Below are 22,375 nucleotides of genomic sequence, written 5' to 3'. Positions count from 1 at the left end.
CCGACTGCCTCCAGAGCAGGCCAGTCGGGCCTCCTCTCAGGAGTGCTGGAAAGGTTTTCCAGGGGGGGTATCCCTGTCACCTTGGTTTTGCGGACCCCCTCTGCCGCCAGGGCGGCGTCTTCCACCTCTGCCCCCTCCTCTGCCTCTAGAGAGGGCATCACCCTGTGTGCCTGGGAAAGATCCTTGGGGTTTCCGAAACCACATTTTCCCACCACGTTGCCCTTTAGGGTACAGTCTGGAAGGGGTGGAAAAACGGACTCCGACAGGAGACAGAGTCTTTCCCTCCTGTTCACACCGGGTAAGGGTCTCCTTTACTTTAGGGCCAAAAAGTGTGGCACCATCAAATGGGGCGTTAGTAAAGGAAGACTTGAAGGCTTCCGCAAATGAACATAAGCGCATCCAAGATTGCCTACGAAGAGCAATCGCTGAAGCTGCTGCCCTACTCGATCCTTCGGCTGCGTATGATATCAGCCTCATGGATGAGTTAACAATGGATGTAAGGGTATTTAGATGTGCTGTAACTTTCTCTGAGACCGCAGCATCTGTAGTACCCTGGAGGGTATCTCCCAACTCTTTGACTAGATCCCTCTGTAAGCGTGTAAAATGGGTCAAATATTTCAGGGATCGCATAGAAAAAGCCGCTGAACTAAAAATGCGCTTCCCGTATCTGTCCATAGTCCTAGAATCTCTGTTAGGCGGATGGACAGATGAGGAAGATTCCGACATCTCCTTTTTCGTGGCTGCTGCCACCACCATGGCGTCCACTGGAACTCCCTTAGTGAGGTAAGCCTTGTCTTGGGGTGCAGTGATGTACTTATTAGGCTTCCTAGGGACCGGTTCCACCGTGTCAGGTGTCTCCCACGCCCTTCGAGCAATCAACTCCATTAACTCATCGAAGGGCGGAGTGACCCAGGAGGAGGAAGGGCGAGTACCAAATGCCTTCAGCAAGACTGACTCATCCTCAGAAGGGGGGAGGGACTGCCAATCACCTCTCTGCTTCAGGATCTCCAAGATGTCAGAAAAAGAGACATCTTCTGAAGGTGACTTTGGGGACCCTTCTGACTCATCCAAGTCAGTATCGGATGTTAAAGATTCTTGTGGAGAATCTAAGTGTCTCCTCTTACACAATCTTTTCCTAGGGACCTCTTCGGGGGGAGCATCCGAAGAAGCCTCAGAGGAAGAGGGGGCACCCTCCAGGGGTGGCTGAGACACCGGTGCTCGACGCTTGGATGTGGCCGTTGGTGCAGAGGAAGATAACGGTCCTTTATGGGGAGGAGAGGCTGCTTCTATTGATGTGGTTGTCTGGGTAGACAACACCTTCCTCATGAGATCGAAGGCCCCCGGGTCCCGAGTCTAGGAATCTCCCGGTTCCGAAGAAATGGGAAGAATCCCCGAGACAGGCACCGAAGGCATGGACCCCGAGGACGGAGCCGAATCGATCCGCGCCGAGGCCCCGAGAGGAAGAGTCGGAACCGAAACGTCGGTTCGACTCTCGGCCCCGGAACCAAGGACGGATAGTCGGCTCAGAGACTCCGGTACCGGATCCGACGGAGTCGAGGTGAAAGGAGCAGACCGAGAAAAGGACGGTTCTGGCACCGAGGGCTCCACAATCAGTAGATCAACCTCTTCCGGCTCCAAAGACTGGACAGGTCTCTGAGGAGGAAGGGATGGAGATAATGGGAGGCCTTCAAGTTTCGACACCAATTGGGTGGAAACCGAGATAAGTTTGGATAGGGCCGAATGCTCCAATAACTTCTGCACCACGCGGTCCACATCGATATTGGAGAGCTTAGAAGAACGGGTCGAAGGAACCGAAGACGGAGCCGACCTCAATAGTGTCGAGGGAGGGAGCTCCATCACCGGTTCCAAGACTCGAGGCTCGGAAACTGACAACAGTTGAACACTTGGCCCAGAAGTCTGTGGAACTGGTGATCTAACTTTAGTCGAAGAGCTCGGAGCCGATGACTTGGGCTCCGACGTCTTCGATTCCTTCGAGGACTTGGATGCCTGGTCAGAAGCATCCAGAGCCTCCTGAAAGGAAGGTTTTAACAAACCCCTGTCCATTAGTTTCCTGCGCCTATCTGTCATGACCCTCACACTGAAAGAATGACAAATAGAGCAGTCTTCTTGCAGATGGAGAGGGCCAAGACAGTAGACACAGGAACTATGATTGTCAGTTACTGACATTTTTTGCCCACATTGGCAACGCTTGAACCCTGATTTGGCCTTTTCAGACATGTCACTAAGTAGAAAAATAGTCAAATCCAGTAAAAAGTCAAGTCCGGTAAAATTGTCAAATCCAGTAGTGAAAGTCAATCCGGTTGTCAAATCCAATAAGGGGTGGTAGGCCCCGAAAAGAACTCTAACTAAGTTTTATAACTTAACGGTACCGAGATTCCCTTATACCTTACCACACACACACAAATTATCACTAAACAGCTTTATAACACTAAAGTACCAAGAAAAAATACAAGAATAAAATTCTAAATCTCATCTCAGGTGCTCGAGCTCGACCCAGTGATGCGAATGCTGCAGCGGCAAACTAGATCTGAGGTAAAGGCAGAGGGGGATTGTGGGTATTACGTGATCTCGAGCTTCTTCTCGATGCAGAGCTTGCAAGCGGCCGACACAGAGCAGAGAATCGGCTCCGAACCCATGTGTAAGAACAAAGGCGAGATTGAACACTCTCACATCTTGAGTTTTACCTGTTTAAAAAGTTAAGGTTTAGTGGAGAGTTACTATTTTTAAAACCGCAAGATGGATTGAAAGGGGTGTTCACTTTTGTATTTTGGTACTATGAAATACTGTAGGATGGCCAATAAATTTAAATAATTGAAGGGGTGGGATTTCAAAAATGATGATTTTGTGATTACTCACATAAGCCAGTGTTGGTTACAGGAAAGATGGGAAACAAGCGTAGATGTGGTCTTTTAAACCAGAAAGTTGAAAGAGATGGACAAACTGTCCAAATGGTCAATACACTACAATTTCTGGGCCAGGAACCACTCCTCTTGTGGTAGATAGGCTACCTAATGATTAACACTCCCACTGATAAGCTAGAAGGCTTCCCTCCAACACGGAAGGGCTTGGGGGCTCAGAAGCTTACAAAGAGTCCTGGATACAGCAAATCTGTACCTGGACTACACAAGTTACAGGAAAGGTGGGGACCAAACGCAAACACGGTCTTTTAAACCAGAAAGTAGACAAAGATGAAAAAAGTGCCCAAACGGCCAATGAACTACAATTTCTGGGCGAAAACCCACTCTTCCTGTGGTAGATAGGCTACCTAATGCTTACCACTCCCACTGATAAGCTAGAAGGCTTCCCTCCAACACAGAAATGCTTGGGGGGGCTCAGAAGCTTACCAACAGTCCTGGATACAGCAAGTCTGTACCTGGATCAGACTAGATACAGGAAAGGCAGGAAACAAGCTTAGAAATTTTTTTTTTTTTTTTTTTTTTTACAGAAAAGCAGCTAAAACAGCAGTAAATACAATTCAAATTGCAGTGCAGGCTAGCACACGAGTGTGTAGCAATATTACGGCAAATACAGTTTAAATAAATGCAATTAACAAACGAGTAAAAAGCAAGTGCAGAAGGCAGTAAATTAGAAGGCTACTAACAAGCAGTAATAAAGTGCAGAGTAAGAGCGACTGAACAGATAGCATGCAGAACAGCAACTGAGACAGTTACAGCAAGAGTAGCTGAATAAAATATGTATATATTTTAATTTTTTTTTTTTTTTTGGAGGGAACAGAGCAGGGTTAAGAGGCTACAGGGGTTGTCCTTCCCAAATGCTCTCTTTGTACACAGTAGGAGTGCCTGAAATCAGAATATGATCTCACTGCAGTCAGTTGAGTGAGCAAATGAGATAAGCCCAGAACGAGTATCCAAATACAAATCTACAAGAGGGGGCGGGTAATTTCAAAGCCACCAACATTATAAAACAAGAAAGTACAGTTTTGTACCTACCATAAATGTAGATGTTGAAGATCCACATTGCTGCAGTCCTTACACTTGGGTAGTCCGCTGTCCTCGGTCGGCCCGAATATCAAAGTATAAGGCTGACGTCGGTCAAGGCGCATTTGACTGACATCAGGACGTCAGGGTACAAATGCGCATGACCGACGTCATATCCTCAGTCTTTTCTTGCCCCAGATGTCAGAAGACCCTAAAAATAAAGGTCAAAACCAAAAGACAGCAAACAACCAACCAACCACTCTTGCACTAATTATATGTACAATATATACAATATAAACAATATGTACAACCCAACCCACACAACCACCTCTAACTACAGAGGGGAAGGAGGGAGGGTAAATTGGACTGCAGCAATGTGGATCTTCGAACATCTACATTTATGGTAGGTACAAAACTGTACTATGTTCTTCATCTCACATTGCTGCAGTCCTTACACTTGGGTAGAATCCCAAAGCAGAGGTAAGGGAGGATGGCTAACTACACAGAAGCAGGAGCTGCCAAAATGCCCTGCAAAACAGCAGTGGCAAAACCAGCCCTGGATTTAGAGTAAAGTGGCAGGTGATAATGCCTAGAGAAAGTATGCACTGAACTCCAAGTAGCTGCCTCCAAAATATCCTTGGTTGCCACTCCCTCAAAAAGCTGTTGAAGTGGCAGTAGCCCTAGTGGAATGAGGCCTAATCCCAGCTGGAATCTCCTTGCCATGATGGGAATAACAGAAAGCAATGCAAAACCCAATCCACTTAGAAATAGTTTGTTTTGACACAGGCTTGCCCTGAGAACTCAAAGCAAAAGAAACAAACAACTGCTGAGACTGCCTGAACCCTTTAGTTCTGTCCAAATAATAACGCAACTGCCTGTGTACATCTAAAGTGTGCAAAATCTTTTCCCCTTTATTTTGGGGATTTGCATAAAAAGTAGGCAAATGAATAGTTTGGTTTAAAGCCACACTAGAAACCACCTTAGGCATAAAGGAAGGATTAGTACGTAATGATACCCTATCCTTATGGAAAATCAAGAAAGGCTCAACCGCCATAAGGGCCTGCAATTCAGAAACCCTTCTTGCAGAGGTAATGGCCAACAAAAAAAGCAGTCTTCCATGACAAATATTTCAACTCAGAAGTAGCTGCAGGCTCAAAAGGTTGTAGAGTGAGTTTCTCCAACACAAAATTGAGATCCCAAGCAGGAGTAGGAGCTCTTCGTGGGGGTCTTATATTCTTTGCCCCTCTAAGAAATTGCTTGAACAAAGGATGAGAAAACAATGGTGGGTCGCAATCATAGTGAGCCGAAATTGCTGCAGCATGAACTTTAATAGAAGAGAAAGACAAACCTTTGTCTAGTAACTCAGTATGATATTGAAGAGCCACACACAAATTAGGCTCAGAAACATCAAGATCTTTTGCTGCACTCCAAAATAAAAATCTCTTCCATTTGTCTGCGTACACTTTCCTTGTACTAGGCCTTCTAGCTTCCAAAATAACATTCAAAACTTGCTGAGGAAGTGGAGGCCCACTATGGTTCAAAACAGAATATGCCAGGCTGTTAGGTGCAGAGAGTGAAGCTTGACATTGAGCAAATGGCTGTCCTCCTGTGACAACAGGTGCGGAATCGAAGGCAAAGGCCATGGAGGCTTCCGTACCAGACTTCTCAGTAATGGGTACCAGTGCTGTCGAGGCCAATCTGGAGCTATTAAAATCATCCTTGGCTTGTCCTGTCTGACCTTTAGAAGTACCTTTGGGAGGAGAGGCAGAGGTGGAAAGGCATACACATGAAGATTGCTCCAATTGAAAGAAAGAGCATCCACTCTCCAAGCTGTGGGATGAAACCTTTTGTGCAAAACTTTGGCAGCTGATGGTTTAGTGGAGAAGCGAACAGATCTATGTCTGGAGTTCCCCATGACACTGTCAATTTCTGAAATACATGAGGATCCAATTTCCACTCGTGGGGATCCATAATTGCCTGCTCAACACATCTGCTAAGGAGTTCTGTGCTCCTGGCAGAAACCTTGCCTGAAGATTGAGCTGTAAACAGAGCAGTCTCCCACAAAATCATTGCTTGCCTGCATAGAGGATAAGAATGTTCCCCTTGCTTGTTGATGTACCACATGACAGTTGTGTTGTCTGTTAGAATCAACACCTGCCCTGGAAGAAGTAATTCCTTGAAAGCTATTAATGCAAACTGGACTGCTAACATCACCTTCATGTTGATATGTAGATGTTGTAGTCTGGCAGGCCACTTGTCTTGTATCCACTTTCCATTTAGATGAGCTCCCCAAGCTTTGTCTGAGGCATCTGTCGTTAAAATCTGACTCGCCTCTGGCCGGGTCACAGAGTCCCTTGTTTAGGTGACATTCCTGAGCCCACCACAAAAATTCCTTTTGAATGCAAGGTATTATTTGAATGACAGTGTCCAGATCCTGGCAGTGCTGTGTCCATACATTTGAGATACCATTGTAGCTTCCTCATATGCAATTTGGCATTGGGAAGCACCAGAATACAAGATGCCATGAACCCTAAGGCTTGAAGGACTGTCCTTGCAGTCAGCCCGGACTGATGAGATAGTTGATGGAAGTAAAGGGATAGACTCTTTTGTTTGTCCGGGGTTAAAAAGGCCATCTGGGATGCTGTATTCAGTCTCACACCCAGAAAGCACATGTCCTGAGAGGGTACTAGACTGGACTTTATTTCGTTCACAGAATACCCCAGGCATCTTAGCACTGCTATCACATATTCCAAATGATGAAGAAGCTCTTCCCTTCCTTGAGCCAAAATCAGGCAGTTGTCCAAATAAGGATAGATCTGTATTCCTTTTAGCCTGAAGAAAGCTATCACTGGAGCCAGAACTTTCGTGAACACTCTGGGCGCAGTAGATAAGCCAAAGGGCAATGCAGAGAACTGATAGTGAAAAGTCCCAGCTCGAAAACGCAGATACTTCCTGCAACTTAGTCTGATAGGAACATGAAGGTAAGCCTCCTTGAGATCCAAAGTTACCATCCAATGATCTTTGCCCAGCAGAGGTAAAAGCTGCTGCAACGTCAACATTTTGAACTTGGGAATGTCCAGATAAGTGTTGAGGATAGATAAATCCAAAATTGGTCTCCACGTGTTCCCCTTCTTTGGTACTAGGAACAGGCGAGAATAAAATCCTAGGCCCACTTCTGGCATAGGAACCGGCTGTATGGCCCCTATTTGGAGCAACAGAGAAACTTGCTTGTGAGCCTCTATTCTTTGTTGAGGAGGAACGTCTGGCATGCCTTTGAAAGGAGGCAAGGTATGGAAATAAAACCTGTAGCCGTGGTGTATGATATCCAATACCCATCTGTCTTGGGTAATTAAACTCCAATTTTCTTTGAAAAGTGCCAACCTTCCTCCCAAAGGTGCTGCCAGACGAGAAGGCTCTGGCAGCTGAAAAGGTAGGTCATTGGGTCTGTTTACGAAAGGACTGACCCCTGCCCTCACCCGAAGACTGTGCAGGAGAACTCCCTGCTCTAGGCCTGAAAGAGCCCTGAGCTCTGCCCCTACCACGTCTAGATCTACCCCTAGACTGGGAATCATAAGAAGGATACGTCCACCCCTTAGTAGGCCAATTTCTACTAAACTTTGGAGGCTGGACCTGCAAAAAATCTTTAACAGTCTGCATAGACTTAGCCTTGTCTTCCATTTTCTTTAAAACTGCCTCAACAGGAGAACCAAACAACACGTCAGATTGCAAAGGAGCATCTAAAATCCTTGTTTTAACATGGTCAGACAAATTCTGATCCCTCAGCCAGGTGTGCCTGCGAAGAACTGACCCAGTGGCAGCCACCCTAGACGAGGCCTGTACAGCATCAAAACCACATTGCAAAGAATGCTTACCCACCTGTTCAGAAACATGTACTAAATCTTGCAACTCTTTACAATCAATACCTTCTGCCAGAGCATCAACCTTAGCCTTCAATTGTGAAAGGAGATAGTTTTGGTATTTCAACATGTGAAACTGGCAATTCAAAGCCCTCATAGCAAGAGTGGAAGAAGTATAAACTTTCTTTCCCCATCTATCCAAGGCCCTGGCTTCTTTGTCTGCAGGAACCGGATTCTTTACAACAGAAGCCTTAACACCTTTAGGCCCCTGGCTAACAGTTTCTGGGTCTGCCCTAGGACTCTTAAAAGAAACTTATGAGCTTCAGGCACCCTGTAATACCTATCCGGCTTAACAGGAGCAGGAGGCAAAGAATCAGGATTAAGAGAAGCCTCTGTAAAAACATCTTCCACTACATCCAAAACAGGAGGTATAGCCAAAGGCCTATGCTGGGGTAAAACAAAATTCCCTAAGCCTTTTCCTGGAATCAGAGAAGTCCTGACCTTCCCACTTAAAATGCTCCCTCATGGAATGAAGAGTTTCTGAAAAAGAAAAATCCTCAGGAGGAGAAGCAGAAGGAGTAGAATCATCCACATCAGAATCAGAATAAGGAGAGTACTCCTGTAAGTCTTCAGCCGAAGACTCTGAAACATCTGAAGCCTGCTCAAAACTCCCTAGCTCAGGCTCCACCCTAGGTCTCTTATCAGGAGGGGGCATAGAACCCTAATCAAAGTAATCAAATCTTCTGCCATTTTAAGCATATGCTTCTTGGGCACAGTTCCAGAAGAACTAGGGGTGACACCAACTGAAACTGAACCTGGCCTGCCCCTGGGAGAAGCCCTTGAAACAGAAGGAGAGGGCCTAGCCACCCTAGGAAGGGAGGGGAGAATAGTAACCTGAGAAGCCCCCTCAGCCTGACCTGCCTCCTGAGAGGCCACATCTTGCAATAATAAAGTCTCACCCTGGGAACACAAAGAAACCTCCGGTGGAGCCACCGGCTCCACAGACACCTCTAAAGAACCGGCGTCCAGTACAGACGGTTCTTCTAGCCTAGGCTTAACTGCTTTGTCCTTGCGCTTCTTCGAAGAAGCGGGCGTCGGAGCGTCCGACGGCATTTTATAATTGCACCGCTTCCCAAAGACTAACCTGGCACAATCCAACCTTCTCTTTATAGTGCGTTTATTGAATCTAGCACAAGAGCGACAGCCAACAACGTCGTGCTCAGGCCCTAAGCAAGGAATACACAAAGTATGATAATCTCTATGCGGTATCTGTTTCCCAGAAGAAATGCAATTATTGACTTTTTCTGACATCCGGTAAATCACTGAGGCAAGAAAAAACTAAAATATTCCCCAACAGGGTACTTAGCCAACTTTGAACTCGGTCTGAAACTTCGAAATCGAAAAATCTCAGAACGCCAACCGGCACTTGCAATGCTGCTTCTGCATCGGACCATGCGGCAAAAAAGACTGAGGATATGACGTCGGTCATGCGCATTTGTACCCTGACGTCCTGATGTCAGTCAAATGCGCCTTGACCGACGTCAGCCTTATACTTTGATATTCGGGCCGACCGAGGACAGCGGACTACCCAAGTGTAAGGACTGCAGCAATGTGAGATGAAGAACATCAGGGAGGGTGAGTGGGGAACTAACTGTAGAGAGACAGCCACAACTTCAGCTGAGTTAATATTCAGTGAAAAACACAAATAAATTAAATACAGTACTATATGCAAAAGAGCAGATAAAAGTGTACTTAAATTCACTTATACGTCCAATTGATTTCAGGTAGATCTTAGCTGGAGCAAAGCTCAGATAATAAGCAGAAATAACCCAAAATGTACCACTTACATAAGGCAGGACAGGACATCAGTGATGAGGTGAAACTACCCCCTACTGCTATCAATGGCTACACAGAAATTCTAACAAGTACTCTGTAGAGACACAGCCACAACTTTCAGCAGAGTTAATATTCAGTGAGAAACACAAATAAATAAATTAAATGCAGAACTATATGAAAAAGAACAGATAAAAAGTGTACTTAAATTCACTTATACGTCCAGTCGATTTCAGGTAGATCTTAGCCGGAGCAAAGCTCAGATAATAAGTTTCTGTCTTAAAAGAAAGCTGTGCTTTTAAATTTTTATGGCTATTGTACTTGAATGTTTTTTATTGTTAGATATTTAATTGATTGCATTTGAAATATCTGAGATGCTGCTGATTTTTTGTATGGTCTGAAGAAGCAATTTGATCACGAAAGCACTCACATGTGTTTGAATAAAAGTCTGTTTGGATTTTACACTGCTCTTTGCCATCTACTTTTTGTTTGCTGTGGTGCTGTGTTCTACATTTTTGTTCACATTACTTAAGGATGGTAAGGGATAGCTGGTTATTCCCATGACTAGTCTTAGGAAGCTGGGTAGGCTCTTCTGTCTGTCTATAGCTGATACTGTGGAATCAACTACCTTCCCTGACTGCGGCAAGTGATTACAAGTTCTCCCTCTGGAGATCCCTAAAGGACCAGCTTTATAAGACAGTAAATTCAAACAAAGGAACATTGTGTTTAATTTGCTGCAGCGTTCATGAAGATCTTCTCTTGGTTTTACTATTTCATGAGATTTTTATGCACACTGCCTAGTGGTAGGCATTTAAATACGAAAATAAATGAGATATGCCTGTTTGCTCCAAGGTACACAAAGAAAAATGTCCCAAATGGAGACAAGTATGGACCACAGGCTCACATACTATGTAACAAATATCAGAAGATGGAGAAAAAAGGATAGTACATAACCTGGGCAGAATGCAATGGAAAAACACCTGTTTTTCAAATATGGAAATCTTGCGACTGCTGATACAATGGAATTCCAAACAGGAGGCACTATTTCATAGGTAAATACTAGGCTATCAGTGTGCAGGTTATTACAAGCCTAGCCAATAACCAGAGGTCATAATTAAACCCTGTGCTTTGTATCTGGGAGGTAAAGACTTTAACAATTATGCCAAACCCTCCCCCTTCTTCACTGGACTTCTCAGTACTTCAATTTGCTTTCTTTTTGGCACCGAAATCCACTAAAGGATAATTAGATGAAAGGAAGAAAAAGCTATCAATTATATAGATATATATATATAGATATATATATATATATATATATATATATATATATATATATATATATATATATAAGTCTGACGTAAATGCTGACCAAATTCTACCTCATGATGAAGCATAACACATGTTCTACCTTAAGAAATGTTAACACTAAATAAAGCTCGCTAACAGACATTTACAGGTTCGTAACAGTGAAATTTATTTTAAGTATATTTTACATTCTGAAAAGGAGTGGCAGCACAGGCAGTTCTGTTTGCTAATGCCCATCTTGTGTACAAACATCTGTACATTTTATTTAGTTGTGTGCACCTTTCATTGGTTTTTAAGTATATAATAAGGCAGTGTTTTTTAAAAAGGAATTTGACATTTGTTTTAACTGAGTGCAAATTAAATAAAATGTACATTTTCCAAAACGCAGCACAATCAAAAAACTTTAATGCAAAAAAAGCTACGAAGGAACATATACAAGGATGGCTTAAAAAATAAACTGCAGGCATCACTAGCAGGAAAGCAGGTGATGGGCAGGGTGTTTATTTCCTTATTACTGTGAAGACTTCTCCTGGAGGTGAATGAAGAGAGTTTCCACAGGCATCTTACATGGTCTTCCCTGAGGCAGCTACTCTATCTTGAGTAGCTCCACATCAAAAATGAGAGTAGCATTGGCAGGAATCACACCAGGATGGCCTGTAGCTCCATAGGCCACGTCAGGTGTGCAGGTCAGCTTAGCTCTCTGCCCCAAACTCATCTAATAGTGGGAAAAAAAAAAAAAAAGAATATGAAGATATTATCAAGACTACTGAACATAACAGCAATCTGAATGGATAATCTCATCTACTACGCATTAATATAATCTGTACAATAAAGATATCAGCAGTGCAACAATTTCATTGGTCAAGTACACACTAAAAACAGACCTCATCTAAATCATTAGCATACTTGCAAAACAAATTATCATACTTAACAGCTACTGTCTAGATTTCAGTTGAACCCCAAATTTAATGATTTGGAAAAGACAGAAAAAATGTATTAAATGCAGTTTATTTCTTGGCAACAATCCCTTGACGTTCATAAACTTAAAATATTGACCAACTTTCATATTTTCTGAAGTTAGAAAGTCACCTCACTTCAGTCTGTCCTGACAGTTCACCCTAGGTCTGCCACATATGTCTCTAATGGACAGAGGCAGACAGTAAATCAAGTCATAACCAAAAATCATCCACTATATAAATATCAAACATAAAACTTCTGTGGGTCACATTTGGGTTGCATGGCTAGTGTTATAAAGAACCTAGTGGTCATTAGCCTAGTACACACCTGTGAATCTATGACAGTACAACTTCTGGCAGGAGACTGCAATTCAAATTTAAATGTCAGCAGAAGTGTTTTCTTACAGCAAAATTTTTGGATACATAAGCAGTCTGCATCTTTAACACACATCGAAACAAGGCAAAGTCAGGGAGAATTAAAATGACTTGCTGAGATTATTAGCACAGAATTTGCACCATGTACTATAGACTTACTTCTAAAAAAAGACTTGGTGCACAGATGGATTTTGTAGTCTTAAAATAAAATAAAACTTTAAGGGTCTACTCTCTAAAACTTTCAGAAACCCATCCTTTCATTTAACAATGTCTTGATAAAAACACAAGGAGAGCATGGGATGTGCTTACTCAAGTGTATGGAAAAAGAAGTTGTCTTACCATAACGTTCCATCTGTGTTGCTCATCTTTCATTCATCACTGATGGGTTCAGTTCTGAGCCCTCGGAACAGAGTTGGCCTTTTTACCAAGCTTGCGCTAGCCAAAAAACTCTTCAGCTAAGTCTCTACCCAGATTGCCCTTCTCCCCGTTACCTCAGATCGAGTTTTCTACAGAAAAGGAAGTAAAGCCGAGAACACTTCTAACCACTTAGACCCAAAGCATCCCCCAGGAGCCTTTTGAGGGGGGAGGGAGGGTGGGAAGTGATGAATGAAAGAAGATGAACAACACAGATGGAACTTTATGGTAAGCCATAACTTCTTTATCTGATGTTGTTAATCTTCTTTCCATCCATCACTGATGGGACAGAATCCCAAGCTATCTCAAGGTCCATGGGCGGCCCTTATGGAAGAACATTCCTGAGTACCAATGAGCTGAAGGCAGCTCTCCCTCTGGAGACAGGTCAAATTTGTAATGATTGATAAAGGTATGAGGCTTAGCCCAAGTAGCTGCTGCACAGATGTCATCCATGGAAGCACTGGAATGGAAAGCTACAGATGTTGCCATAGATCTAGTGGAGTGAGCTTTAACTTTTGGCATAGGTTGATTACTGAGGGAATAGATAAAACGTATACAATCCCTTAGCCATTTTGATAAAGTAACCTTGGCAACAGCCTCTCCCCATTGTGGACTCAGAACAGGCAATTAAAAGCTGTTCAATTTATGGATATGTTTGGTCCTTCTAGATAAAATCACAATTGTCTATGTACATCTAAAGAGTGAAGGCAGTACTCTCCTCTATTGGCAAAATTTGGAAAGAACACTGGTAGATCAATGGTCTGGTTTATGGAGAATTCAGAAACAACTCTGGGGAGAAAGGATGGATTTGTCCGAAATGATACTCTGTCTATGAAAGATCAGATGGGCCTCTTGATATACAATGCTTGTAGCTCAGAGACTCTTCTGGCAGACGTGATGGTTACCAAGAACAAGGATTTCCAAGACAAAAACTTTAAGTCACACTTCGCAGCGGGTTCAAAAGGTTTCAGAGTCAAAGACTGAAGGACTAGCATGAGGTTCCATGGGTTGTCTGACAGGAGGTCTGATATGAGAAGTCCCCTTTAGGAAAGCCTTGCAAATGCAGATGAGGGGTGCCATCTATACCATTGTGGAAATTGCCACTAGATGTACTTATATGGTAGTGGCAGAGGCTCCATTACCAAAAAACCTAGCCAAGTATTGAAGCGCTGCAGTAACTAGAAGCATGTTATCCTTGGACTAGATGGAGAATCTTTCCATTTATCCTGATATAGTCTTCTGGAGGATGGTTTATGAAAGGCCAGAATGATGACTCGAACAGGCGAGGAGAGATTAGCTTGCCTGGCTAGTAGTGGAAGTGGAGAAAAGTACAGTTTTGTACCTACCATAAATGTAGATGTCCGATAGGTATGCATCTGCAGTCCTAACATATGGGTTGTCCTGCCTCAGGCAGCCCTTCGGTCGGCCGGATTCCAAAGTCTGGGTCTGGCCTCGGCTGATGTCGCACTTCACCCGACGTCATAGCTGCTGTTTATTGGGTATAAAGGCATCAGCCGACGCCATTTTCCTCAGTGTTTCTTGCCCCAGATGCCAGGTGCCCTCTAGGAAGGCTAAATTTGGATAAATGCAAATAATTCCAAACAGAAGAGAGCAAACAATATAAAAAAAAATATATATATATATATATATATATATATATATATATATATATATATATATATATATACATATATACAAACAAATACACCATAATAATTTCCCCCAGCTAGCTAGAAGAGGGATAGATACCCTAGGAATGCCACAGAGGGGAAGGAGGGTGGGTAATCCTGACTGCAGATGCATACCTATCGGACATCTACATTTATGGTAGGTACAAAACTGTACTATGTCCTTCAAGGATGCATCTGCAGTCCTAACATATGGGCAGAATACCATAGCCAAACTGGGGGAGGAGGCACTAAGATAAAGATGGTGTAGTCAAGATCCCTTGCAACACAGCAGTGGCAAAACCTGCTCGGGATCTGGAAAGGAAGGTTATAATGCTTGGCAAATGTATGCACGGAGCTCCAAGTAGCAGCTTCTAAAATGTCTTTGGTAGCCACTCCTCGTAGGAAAGCTGTAGTGGTGGCTGTAGCTCTTGTAGAATGAGGTCTGATATTTTCAGGAGTTGTCTTTCCATGAAAGGAGTAGCAAAATCGGATGCAATTTCCTATCCATTTTGAGATTGTCTGTTTTGAAATTGCTTTTCCTTGCATTCCTGTTGCATATGCTACCAGAAGTTGGTCAGTTTTTCTGTTGGTCTTAGTTCTGTCCAGATAGTAGCGTAATTGTCTGTGCACATCCAAGGTATGTAGCAGTCTTTCCCCCCTGTTCTGTGGGTTGGGGAAGAATGTAGGTAAATGAATGGCTTGGTTCAATGATACTCTGGAGACCACTTTTGGCATAAAGGTAGGATTGGTTCTCAGAGACACTCTATCCTGGTGGAAGATAAGGAAGGGCTGTACTGCCATTAATGCCTGTAATTCAGATACCCTTCTTGCTGAAGTGATTGCTAGCAGGAAAGCAGTTTTCCAAGAAAAAAACTGTAAATCTGCTGTTGCTGCTGGTTCAAAAGGGGGAAGTGTTAACTTTTCCAGCACAAAGTTGAGATCCCATGTAGGTGAAGGTGGTTTCCTTGGAGGCTTTACGTTTTTGATTCCTCTCAAGAACAGTCTGAGTAGAGGATGAGAGAAGACAGGAGGATCCATGTTGTATTCTGCTGAGATTGCTGATGCATGAATCTTAATGGAGGAGTATGACAGGCCATTGTGGAACAGCTCTGCTAAATATTCCAGGATGTGTGCTATGTTTGCCAATGAGACATTTTCTCCCTTTGCTGCACTCCAAATAAGGTATCTTTTCCATTTGGCTGAATAGATTTTCCTTGTGGAGGGTCTGCGAGCCTCCAGGATAATGTCCTTAACCCTCTGAGATAAATCTGAGTTATTTTGTTTTATGCAATATTCCAAGCAGCTAGCTGCAGTGTTTTCAAGTTTGGATGTAGAATCTTGTAGTTGTTCTGTGTTAGAAGTAAGGGACATAGAGGTAGAGGCCATGCGTGTGTCCGAGACATGCCAATGTTGCCTCGGCCAGTCTGGAGCTATCAGGATTACCCTTGGCTGATCCTCTTTGATCTTCAGTAGGACTTTGTACATCAAGGGAAGAGGTGGGAATGCATATGCTGTCAGGTTTTTCCAGCTGAAGGAAAGGGAGTCCACCCGCCAAGCAAGTGGGTGGTATGCTCTTGTGCAGAATTTCTTCAATTGGTGGTTGTGTGGGGAGGCGAACAGGTCTATCTCTGGTAGTCCCCATTTCTTTATGGTTTTGAAGATGTCTGGATGCAGCATCCATTCGTGAGCATCTGTGGTAGTTCTGCATAAGGTGTCTGCTAGTGAATTTTCTTTTCCTGGTACAAATCTGGCCTGAAGTTGAATGTTGAGATTCAGGGCCACAGTCCACAGGTCCATTGCCATCCGGCATAGAGGATATGAGTGTGTACCTCCCTGTTTGTTGATGTACCACATGACTGTGATATTGTCCGTCCTTATCAGCAGGTGACCTTGTTGAAGGAATGGTCGGAATGCCTGGATTGCAAGTTTCACTGCCAGCATCTCCTTTAGATTTATGTGTAGATTCAGCTGGTCTTGGGTCCATAGGCCTTGTATGCACTTGTCCACCATGTGTGCCCCCCAGCCTAGGTCTGAGGCGTCCGTGGTGATGGTCTGAATTGGATGAGGTTTGTGGAAAGGCAGTCCTCTGTTCAACTGACAGGCCTGAGCCCACCACTGGAATTCTTGCTTCAGGCGTGGAATTATTGGAATCTGGGCTTCTAGACTGTGCTTGTGTTGAGACCATACGCTCCTTAGGTACCATTGCAACTTTCTCATATGCAGCCTGGCATGCGGAATCAATATTATGCAGGATGCCATGTAACCCAGGGCTTGCAGGACTTTGAGTTTGTGTTGTTAATGCCATGAAATACACTGGTAGTTGTTTTTGTTTTTCTTCTGTGACAAAAGCCATCTGAGTTGATGTATCCAGTTCTGCACCCAAGAATGTTATCCTTTGGGATGGTACTAGTCTTGATTTTTGCATGTTGACTGTGTATCCCAAGGCTTGTAACAGTTGTATGACCTTTTCCAAATCTTTTGTTAATTTTGCCTTGTTGTCCGCTTGTATTAGGCAGTGGTCCAGGAATGGGTAAATTTGAATTCCCTGAAGCCTGCAATGAGCAATTACTGATGCCAGGCATTTCGTGAATACTCTGGGCGCAGTAGATAAGCCAAAGGGCAATGCTGAGAATTGATAATGCTCTGATCCTGCAAGAAATCTGAGGTGTCTTCTGCAAACTGGTCGTATAGGGACGTGCAGGTATGCCTCCTTGAGATCTAGAGTCACCAGCCAAGACTCCTTGCCCATCATGGGAAGAAGTTGCTGGAGAGTCAGCATTTTGAATTTTGGAACAATGAGGTATGTGTTCAGAGCGGACAAGTCGAGAATAGGTCTCCATTGATTTTCTTTTCTTGGTACAAGGAAAAGCCTGGAGTAAAATCCTTGGCCTTGTTCCATAGGCGGTACCTTTTCTATAGCTCTCATCCTTAGTAAGTTGTTGATTTGTCTTAGAGCGTCTGTTTTTTGGCTTGGTGGTAGGTTTGGCATTCCTCTCTTTTTTGGTAGAGTGTGGAAGTGAAACCTGTAGCCTTTATCTATTGTTTGTAAAGTCCATTTGTCTCCTGTAATGTAATGCCAGTTGTGGGAAAATAAAGCTAGTTTTCCGCCCAAGGGTGCTTCCAGTTGTTCCCTGGTAGGCGGAATCAGAGCCAAGTCATTGTGTCTGACCTGTGGAAGTAGTTGTAGTTGAATCTGTGGCAGTACTTCTCTGGTTGGTAGGCTGCCACTGACGTCCCCTGTAGGTCCCCCTGGATTGGCCTCTGCCTCTTGGGCGTCTATTTCTGCCTCTCTGTGCTCTGGAGGTGTCTGGAAAGGATCAATTCTTTGAAGGCCAATTTCTGCTAAACCTCGGAGGTTGGACCTGTAAGAAATCCTTGACTGTTTGGACAGATTTTGCTTTTTCCTCCACCTTCTTTAGGACCTTGTTTCTTAACATGGTCTGGTAAGGATTGTTCTTTTAACCAGGCATGCCTTCGAATCACTGTTCCAGTCATAGCTGATCTAAAGGAAGTCTCCAGTGCATCATAGCCACATTTTAAGAAATGGTTACTGACCTGCTGAGAGTTATGTACCAAATCCTGAAGTGACTTGCGGTCTATAGGTTCAGGAGAGGACAGTTTTTTTATTTAGCTGGTCTAACAAAAATTCCTGGTACTGAATCATGTGAAATTGACAGTTTAAGGCCCTGTCCGAAAGAGTAGCAGAAGTATAAACCTTTTTACCCCATCTCTCTAATGCTCTAGATTCCCTTTCAGAGGGAAGAGGGTTTTTGGCAGAAGCAGCTGCCACAGCTTTAGGGCCCTGTGAAATGGTTTCAGGATCTGAAACAGGAGCCTTATACAAATGGTAGTGTGTGTCCGGGACCCTGTAGTATCTGTCGGGCTTGGCAGGAGCCGGAGGAAGAGAATCAGGGGCAGTACAGGCATCATTATATGCATCATGAACAACTGTTAGTACTGGAGGAATGGCTAAAGGCCTATGCTGTGGTAAGTGTAAGAAAGTCCTTAGCCTTTTCCTTGAATCTGAAAAATCTTGGCCCTGCCATTGGAAGTGTTCCCTCATAGCATGCAAGGTTTCCCCAAAAGAAAATTCTTCAGGAGGAGAGGCAGAAGGAATGGAGTCTTCTGCATCAGAATCCTCATAAGGAGAGTATGGGCCTTCCTGAGGGTCTGAAGAGTCATCCGAGGAATAGTCTGAAGAAACAGGTTCCGGGGGTTCAGTCCTACGCCTCTTATCTGGAGGGGGATGAGAGGCCCTGTCTGGGTGAGGTTGGGATCCCCTGATCAAAGAAATGAGATCCTCAGCCAGGCTGAGCATTTGGGAACTAGAGGTAGGCCTGTGTGAGGGGGTTTTAGCAGGTAAGGCCTTAGAAGATTTAGCTGCTTTAGCCCTGGAAAAAGCCTTGATAGACATAGATGCAGGTGGTCTAGCAGCCCCACGTGCAGGGGTGGATATGTCTAAAGGAATAGTATCTGACAAATCCTGGGTGCTAGCTTCTGTAGGGGCAATTTCAGTAGCCGATTCAACTGTGCTTTGTGAAGCCTCGGCTATCGGAAGCCTCGGCTATCGGCCGAAAGCAGAACCGAGGACTCTGTTTCGGCCGAAACCAAGACACTCGCGGTAGGCCTAACCGTGGTTTCAGCCGAAACCGTGGACCGCGAGTGTCGGTCCTTTTCCTTGCGTTTTTTAGCCAATTGTGTAGTCGGAGTCTCCGACGGCATTTTGTATGCAAAAGCGGGACCAAAAAACTCCTCTGCAAACTCCGACCGACGTCTAAGCGTCCGTCGGTTGAAGGAAGCACAGGCTACACAAGCTGATACGTCGTGTCCGGGCCTAAACAAGGAAGGCAGTAAGAGTGGAAATCCTTATGAGGTATTTGTTTCCCACAAGTTAAACAATTATTTACTTTGTCTGACATCGGCTGAGGCAAGAAAGAGTCCCCAACGGGGTACTTAGCTTTTTAGAAGTCTTTGGTAGTAGAAATCTCTGGATCTGACCGACCGGCACTTGCGAACAGCTTCTGCTTCTGGCACCGCGCGGCAAGAAAGACGGAGGAAAATGGCGTCGGCTGATGCCTTTATACCCAATAAACAGCAGCTATGACGTCGGGTGAAGTGCGACATCAGCCGAGGCCAGACCCAGACTTTGGAATCCGGCCGACCGAAGGGCTGCCTGAGGCAGGACAACCCATATGTTAGGACTGCAGATGCATCCTTGAAGGACATCCAAGCTGTCAGCTTGAGACTGGACAGATTTGGGTGACTCAACCCTTGGGAGTGAGTAATCAGATCTGGTAGAGGGTCCAGAATCCACGGCGAGGCCAAAGGAAGGGAAAAGTACAGTTTTGTACCTACCATAAATGTAGATGTCCGATAGGTATGCATCTGCAGTCATCACATATGGGTTGTCCTGCCTCAGGCAGCCCTTCGGTCGTCCGGATTCCAAAGTCTGGGTCCGGCGTCGGCTGATGTCGCCTCCTCCCCGATGAGGAGCGCCTGGGGTATAAAAGCGTCAGCCGACGCCATCTTCCTCAGTTTTTCTTGCCCCACATGCCAGGTGCCCTCTAGGAAGGCTAAATATGGAGAAATGCAATAAAAATCCAAACATTTGCAATAATATATGTATATAAAAACAAATACACCATAATAGATCCCCCCAGCTAGCTAATAGAGGGGTAAGTACCCAAGAAATACCACAGAGGGAAAGGAGGGAGGGTAAACCTGACTGCAGATGCATACCTATCGGACATCCACATTTATGGTAGGTACAAAACTGTACTACGTCCTTCAAGGATGCATCTGCAGTCATCACATATGGGTAGAATACCATAGCCAATCTGGGAGTGGAGGAACTAAGAAAAGGATGGTGTAGCTAAGATACCCTGCAGGACAGCCGTAGCAAAGCCTGCTCTGGATCTGGAATATAAAGGTAAATTGTAATGCTTGGCAAATGTATGCACGGAGCTCCATGTGGCAGCTTCTAAAATGTCCTTGGTAGCCACCCCTCTTAAGAAGGCTGTGGAGGTGGCTGCGGCTCTCGTAGAATGAGGTCTAATGTTAGCTGGTACAGTCTTTCCATGAAAGGAGTAACAAAAGCGAATGCAATTTCCTATCCATTTTGAAATAGTCCGTTTTGGAAATTGCTTTTCCTCGAGTACCAGTAGCATATGCTACCAACAGCTGGTCAGCTTTTCTGAAACCTTTAGTTCTGTCCAAGTAGTAGCGCAACTGTCTGTGAATGTCTAGGGTGTGCAGCAGTTTCTCCCCTTTGTTTTGTGGATTTGGGAAGAAGGTAGGCAAGTGAATGGCTTGATTCAAGGAAACCCTGGATACCACCTTTGGCATAAATGTAGGATTAATTCTCAATGAAACTCTGTCCTGATGAAAAATAATGAATGGCTGCACTGCCATCAGGGCCTGCAACTCCGAAACTCTTCTTGCTGAGGTTATTGCCAGAAGGAAGGCAGTCTTCCATGAAAGGTACTGTAGGTCTGCAGATGCTGCTGGTTCAAATGGAGGTAGTGTTAGTTTTTCCAACACGAAGTTAAGGTCCCAAGCAGGTAGAGATGGTTTCCGAGGAGGTTTGATGTTTTTGATTCCTCTTAGAAACTGTCTTAGGAGAGGATGAGAAAAGACAGGTGGATCAGTATTGTACTCTGCTGAAATTGCTGAAGCATGAATTTTTGTTCATCACTGTCGCATATAGGCCCTCTGTGGTGTTCCAGATGAGAAATCTTTTCCATTTTGCTGAATATGCCTTTCTTGTGGAAGGGCGGCGAGCTTCCATAATATCCTTCACTCTCTGGGATAGCTTATCCTGAGGAGGAGTTAAGGTATTCTCCACGCTGTTAGCTGCAAGGTTTTCAGGTTGGAATGCAGAGTTTTGTATCTGTGCTGTGACAGTAGAAGTGGCCATAGAGGCAGAGGCCATGGTTTCGTACGTGACATGCTCCTTAGCAGTGGGTACCAGTGCTGTCTTGGCCAGTCCAGGGCTATCAGAATCACTTTTGGCTGCTCTGTCCTGATCTTCAGTAACACCTTGGTCATTAATGGGATAGGTGGAAATGCATACACTGTTAGATTTCTCCAGCTGAAAGAGAGGGCGCCCACCTTCCACGCTTGTGGGTGGTACGTCCTTGAGCAGAATTTCTTCAGTTGATGATTGTGGGGGGATGCAAATAGATCTATGTCCGGCCTCCCCCAAAATTGTGTTATCTGTTGGAAGAATGTCTGGGTGCAGCATCCATGATATTTCTGCTTAAGCTGTCCGCCAGCGTATTGTCTTTCCCTGGCGCCAGTGTATTGTCTTTCCCTGGCACAAACTGAGCTTGTAGCTGTATACTGAGTTTCAAGGAAAGATCCCATAGATTCATTTCCAGTCTGCAAAGAGGGTAGGAATGGGTACCCCCTTGCTTGTTTATGTACCACATCACTGTGGTGTTGTCTGTCCTTATTAGTAGGTGGCCTTGATGCAGAAAGAGTTTGAAGGCCTCAATTGCATGTATCACTGCTAGCATTTCTTTTTGATTTATGTGCATGCGTAGCTCCTTTCGTGACCACTGCCCTTGGATACCTCTGCCCTCCATGTGTGCTCCCCAACCTAGGTCTGAAGCGTCCGTTGTAATAGTTTGGGAGGTTTTTGGCTTTGTGAAGGGCAACCCCCTGTTGGACTGGCTGGCCTGAGCCCACCACAGAAATTCCTTTTGAAGGCATGGAATGAGTGAGATTAAAGTTTCCAAACTGTGACTGTGCTGAGTCCATAAACTCCTTAGGTACCACTGTAGCTTTCTCATATGTAGCCTTGCTTGTGGAATCAAGAGAATACAGGATGCCATGTAACCCAGGGCCTGCAGATTTTCCTTGCAGTCAGCTGAGTTTGTCTTATAGGTTCATAGGTTCATAGGTTCATACTAGGCTATCTGCCCGAGGGCATTTACAAGCCTAGCCCATCGTTTTGTGGCTTAGGCCACCCCTTTAGTATGGGGACTATACCCATTATTTTTCTGTGC

General features: G+C 44.6%; 1 protein-coding gene across 2 annotated transcripts in view; it reads right to left on the bottom strand.

Annotated features, from left to right (window-relative positions):
- Positions 1-11,095: 11,095 nt before the first annotated feature.
- Positions 11,096-22,375, bottom strand: part of FKBP1B (FKBP prolyl isomerase 1B) — a 455,033-nt gene continuing 443,753 nt past the window's right edge. For both annotated transcript variants that reach the window (XM_044062757.1, XM_044062756.1), the window contains exon 4: positions 11,096-11,666. In XM_044062757.1, the coding sequence (XP_043918692.1) occupies positions 11,538-11,666 (129 nt within the window). In that variant the 3' untranslated portion in view covers positions 11,096-11,537. The remainder of the gene's footprint in view (positions 11,667-22,375) is intronic.

The sequence above is a fragment of the Protopterus annectens genome, chromosome 2.part1 (genome assembly GCF_019279795.1).
Source record: "Protopterus annectens isolate FY-2018-M chromosome 2.part1, PAN1.0, whole genome shotgun sequence".
NCBI lineage: Eukaryota > Metazoa > Chordata > Ceratodontiformes > Protopteridae > Protopterus > Protopterus annectens.
The sequence above is the reverse complement of the archived record's forward strand: the minus strand, read 5'-3'. Positions and strand labels throughout refer to the sequence as shown.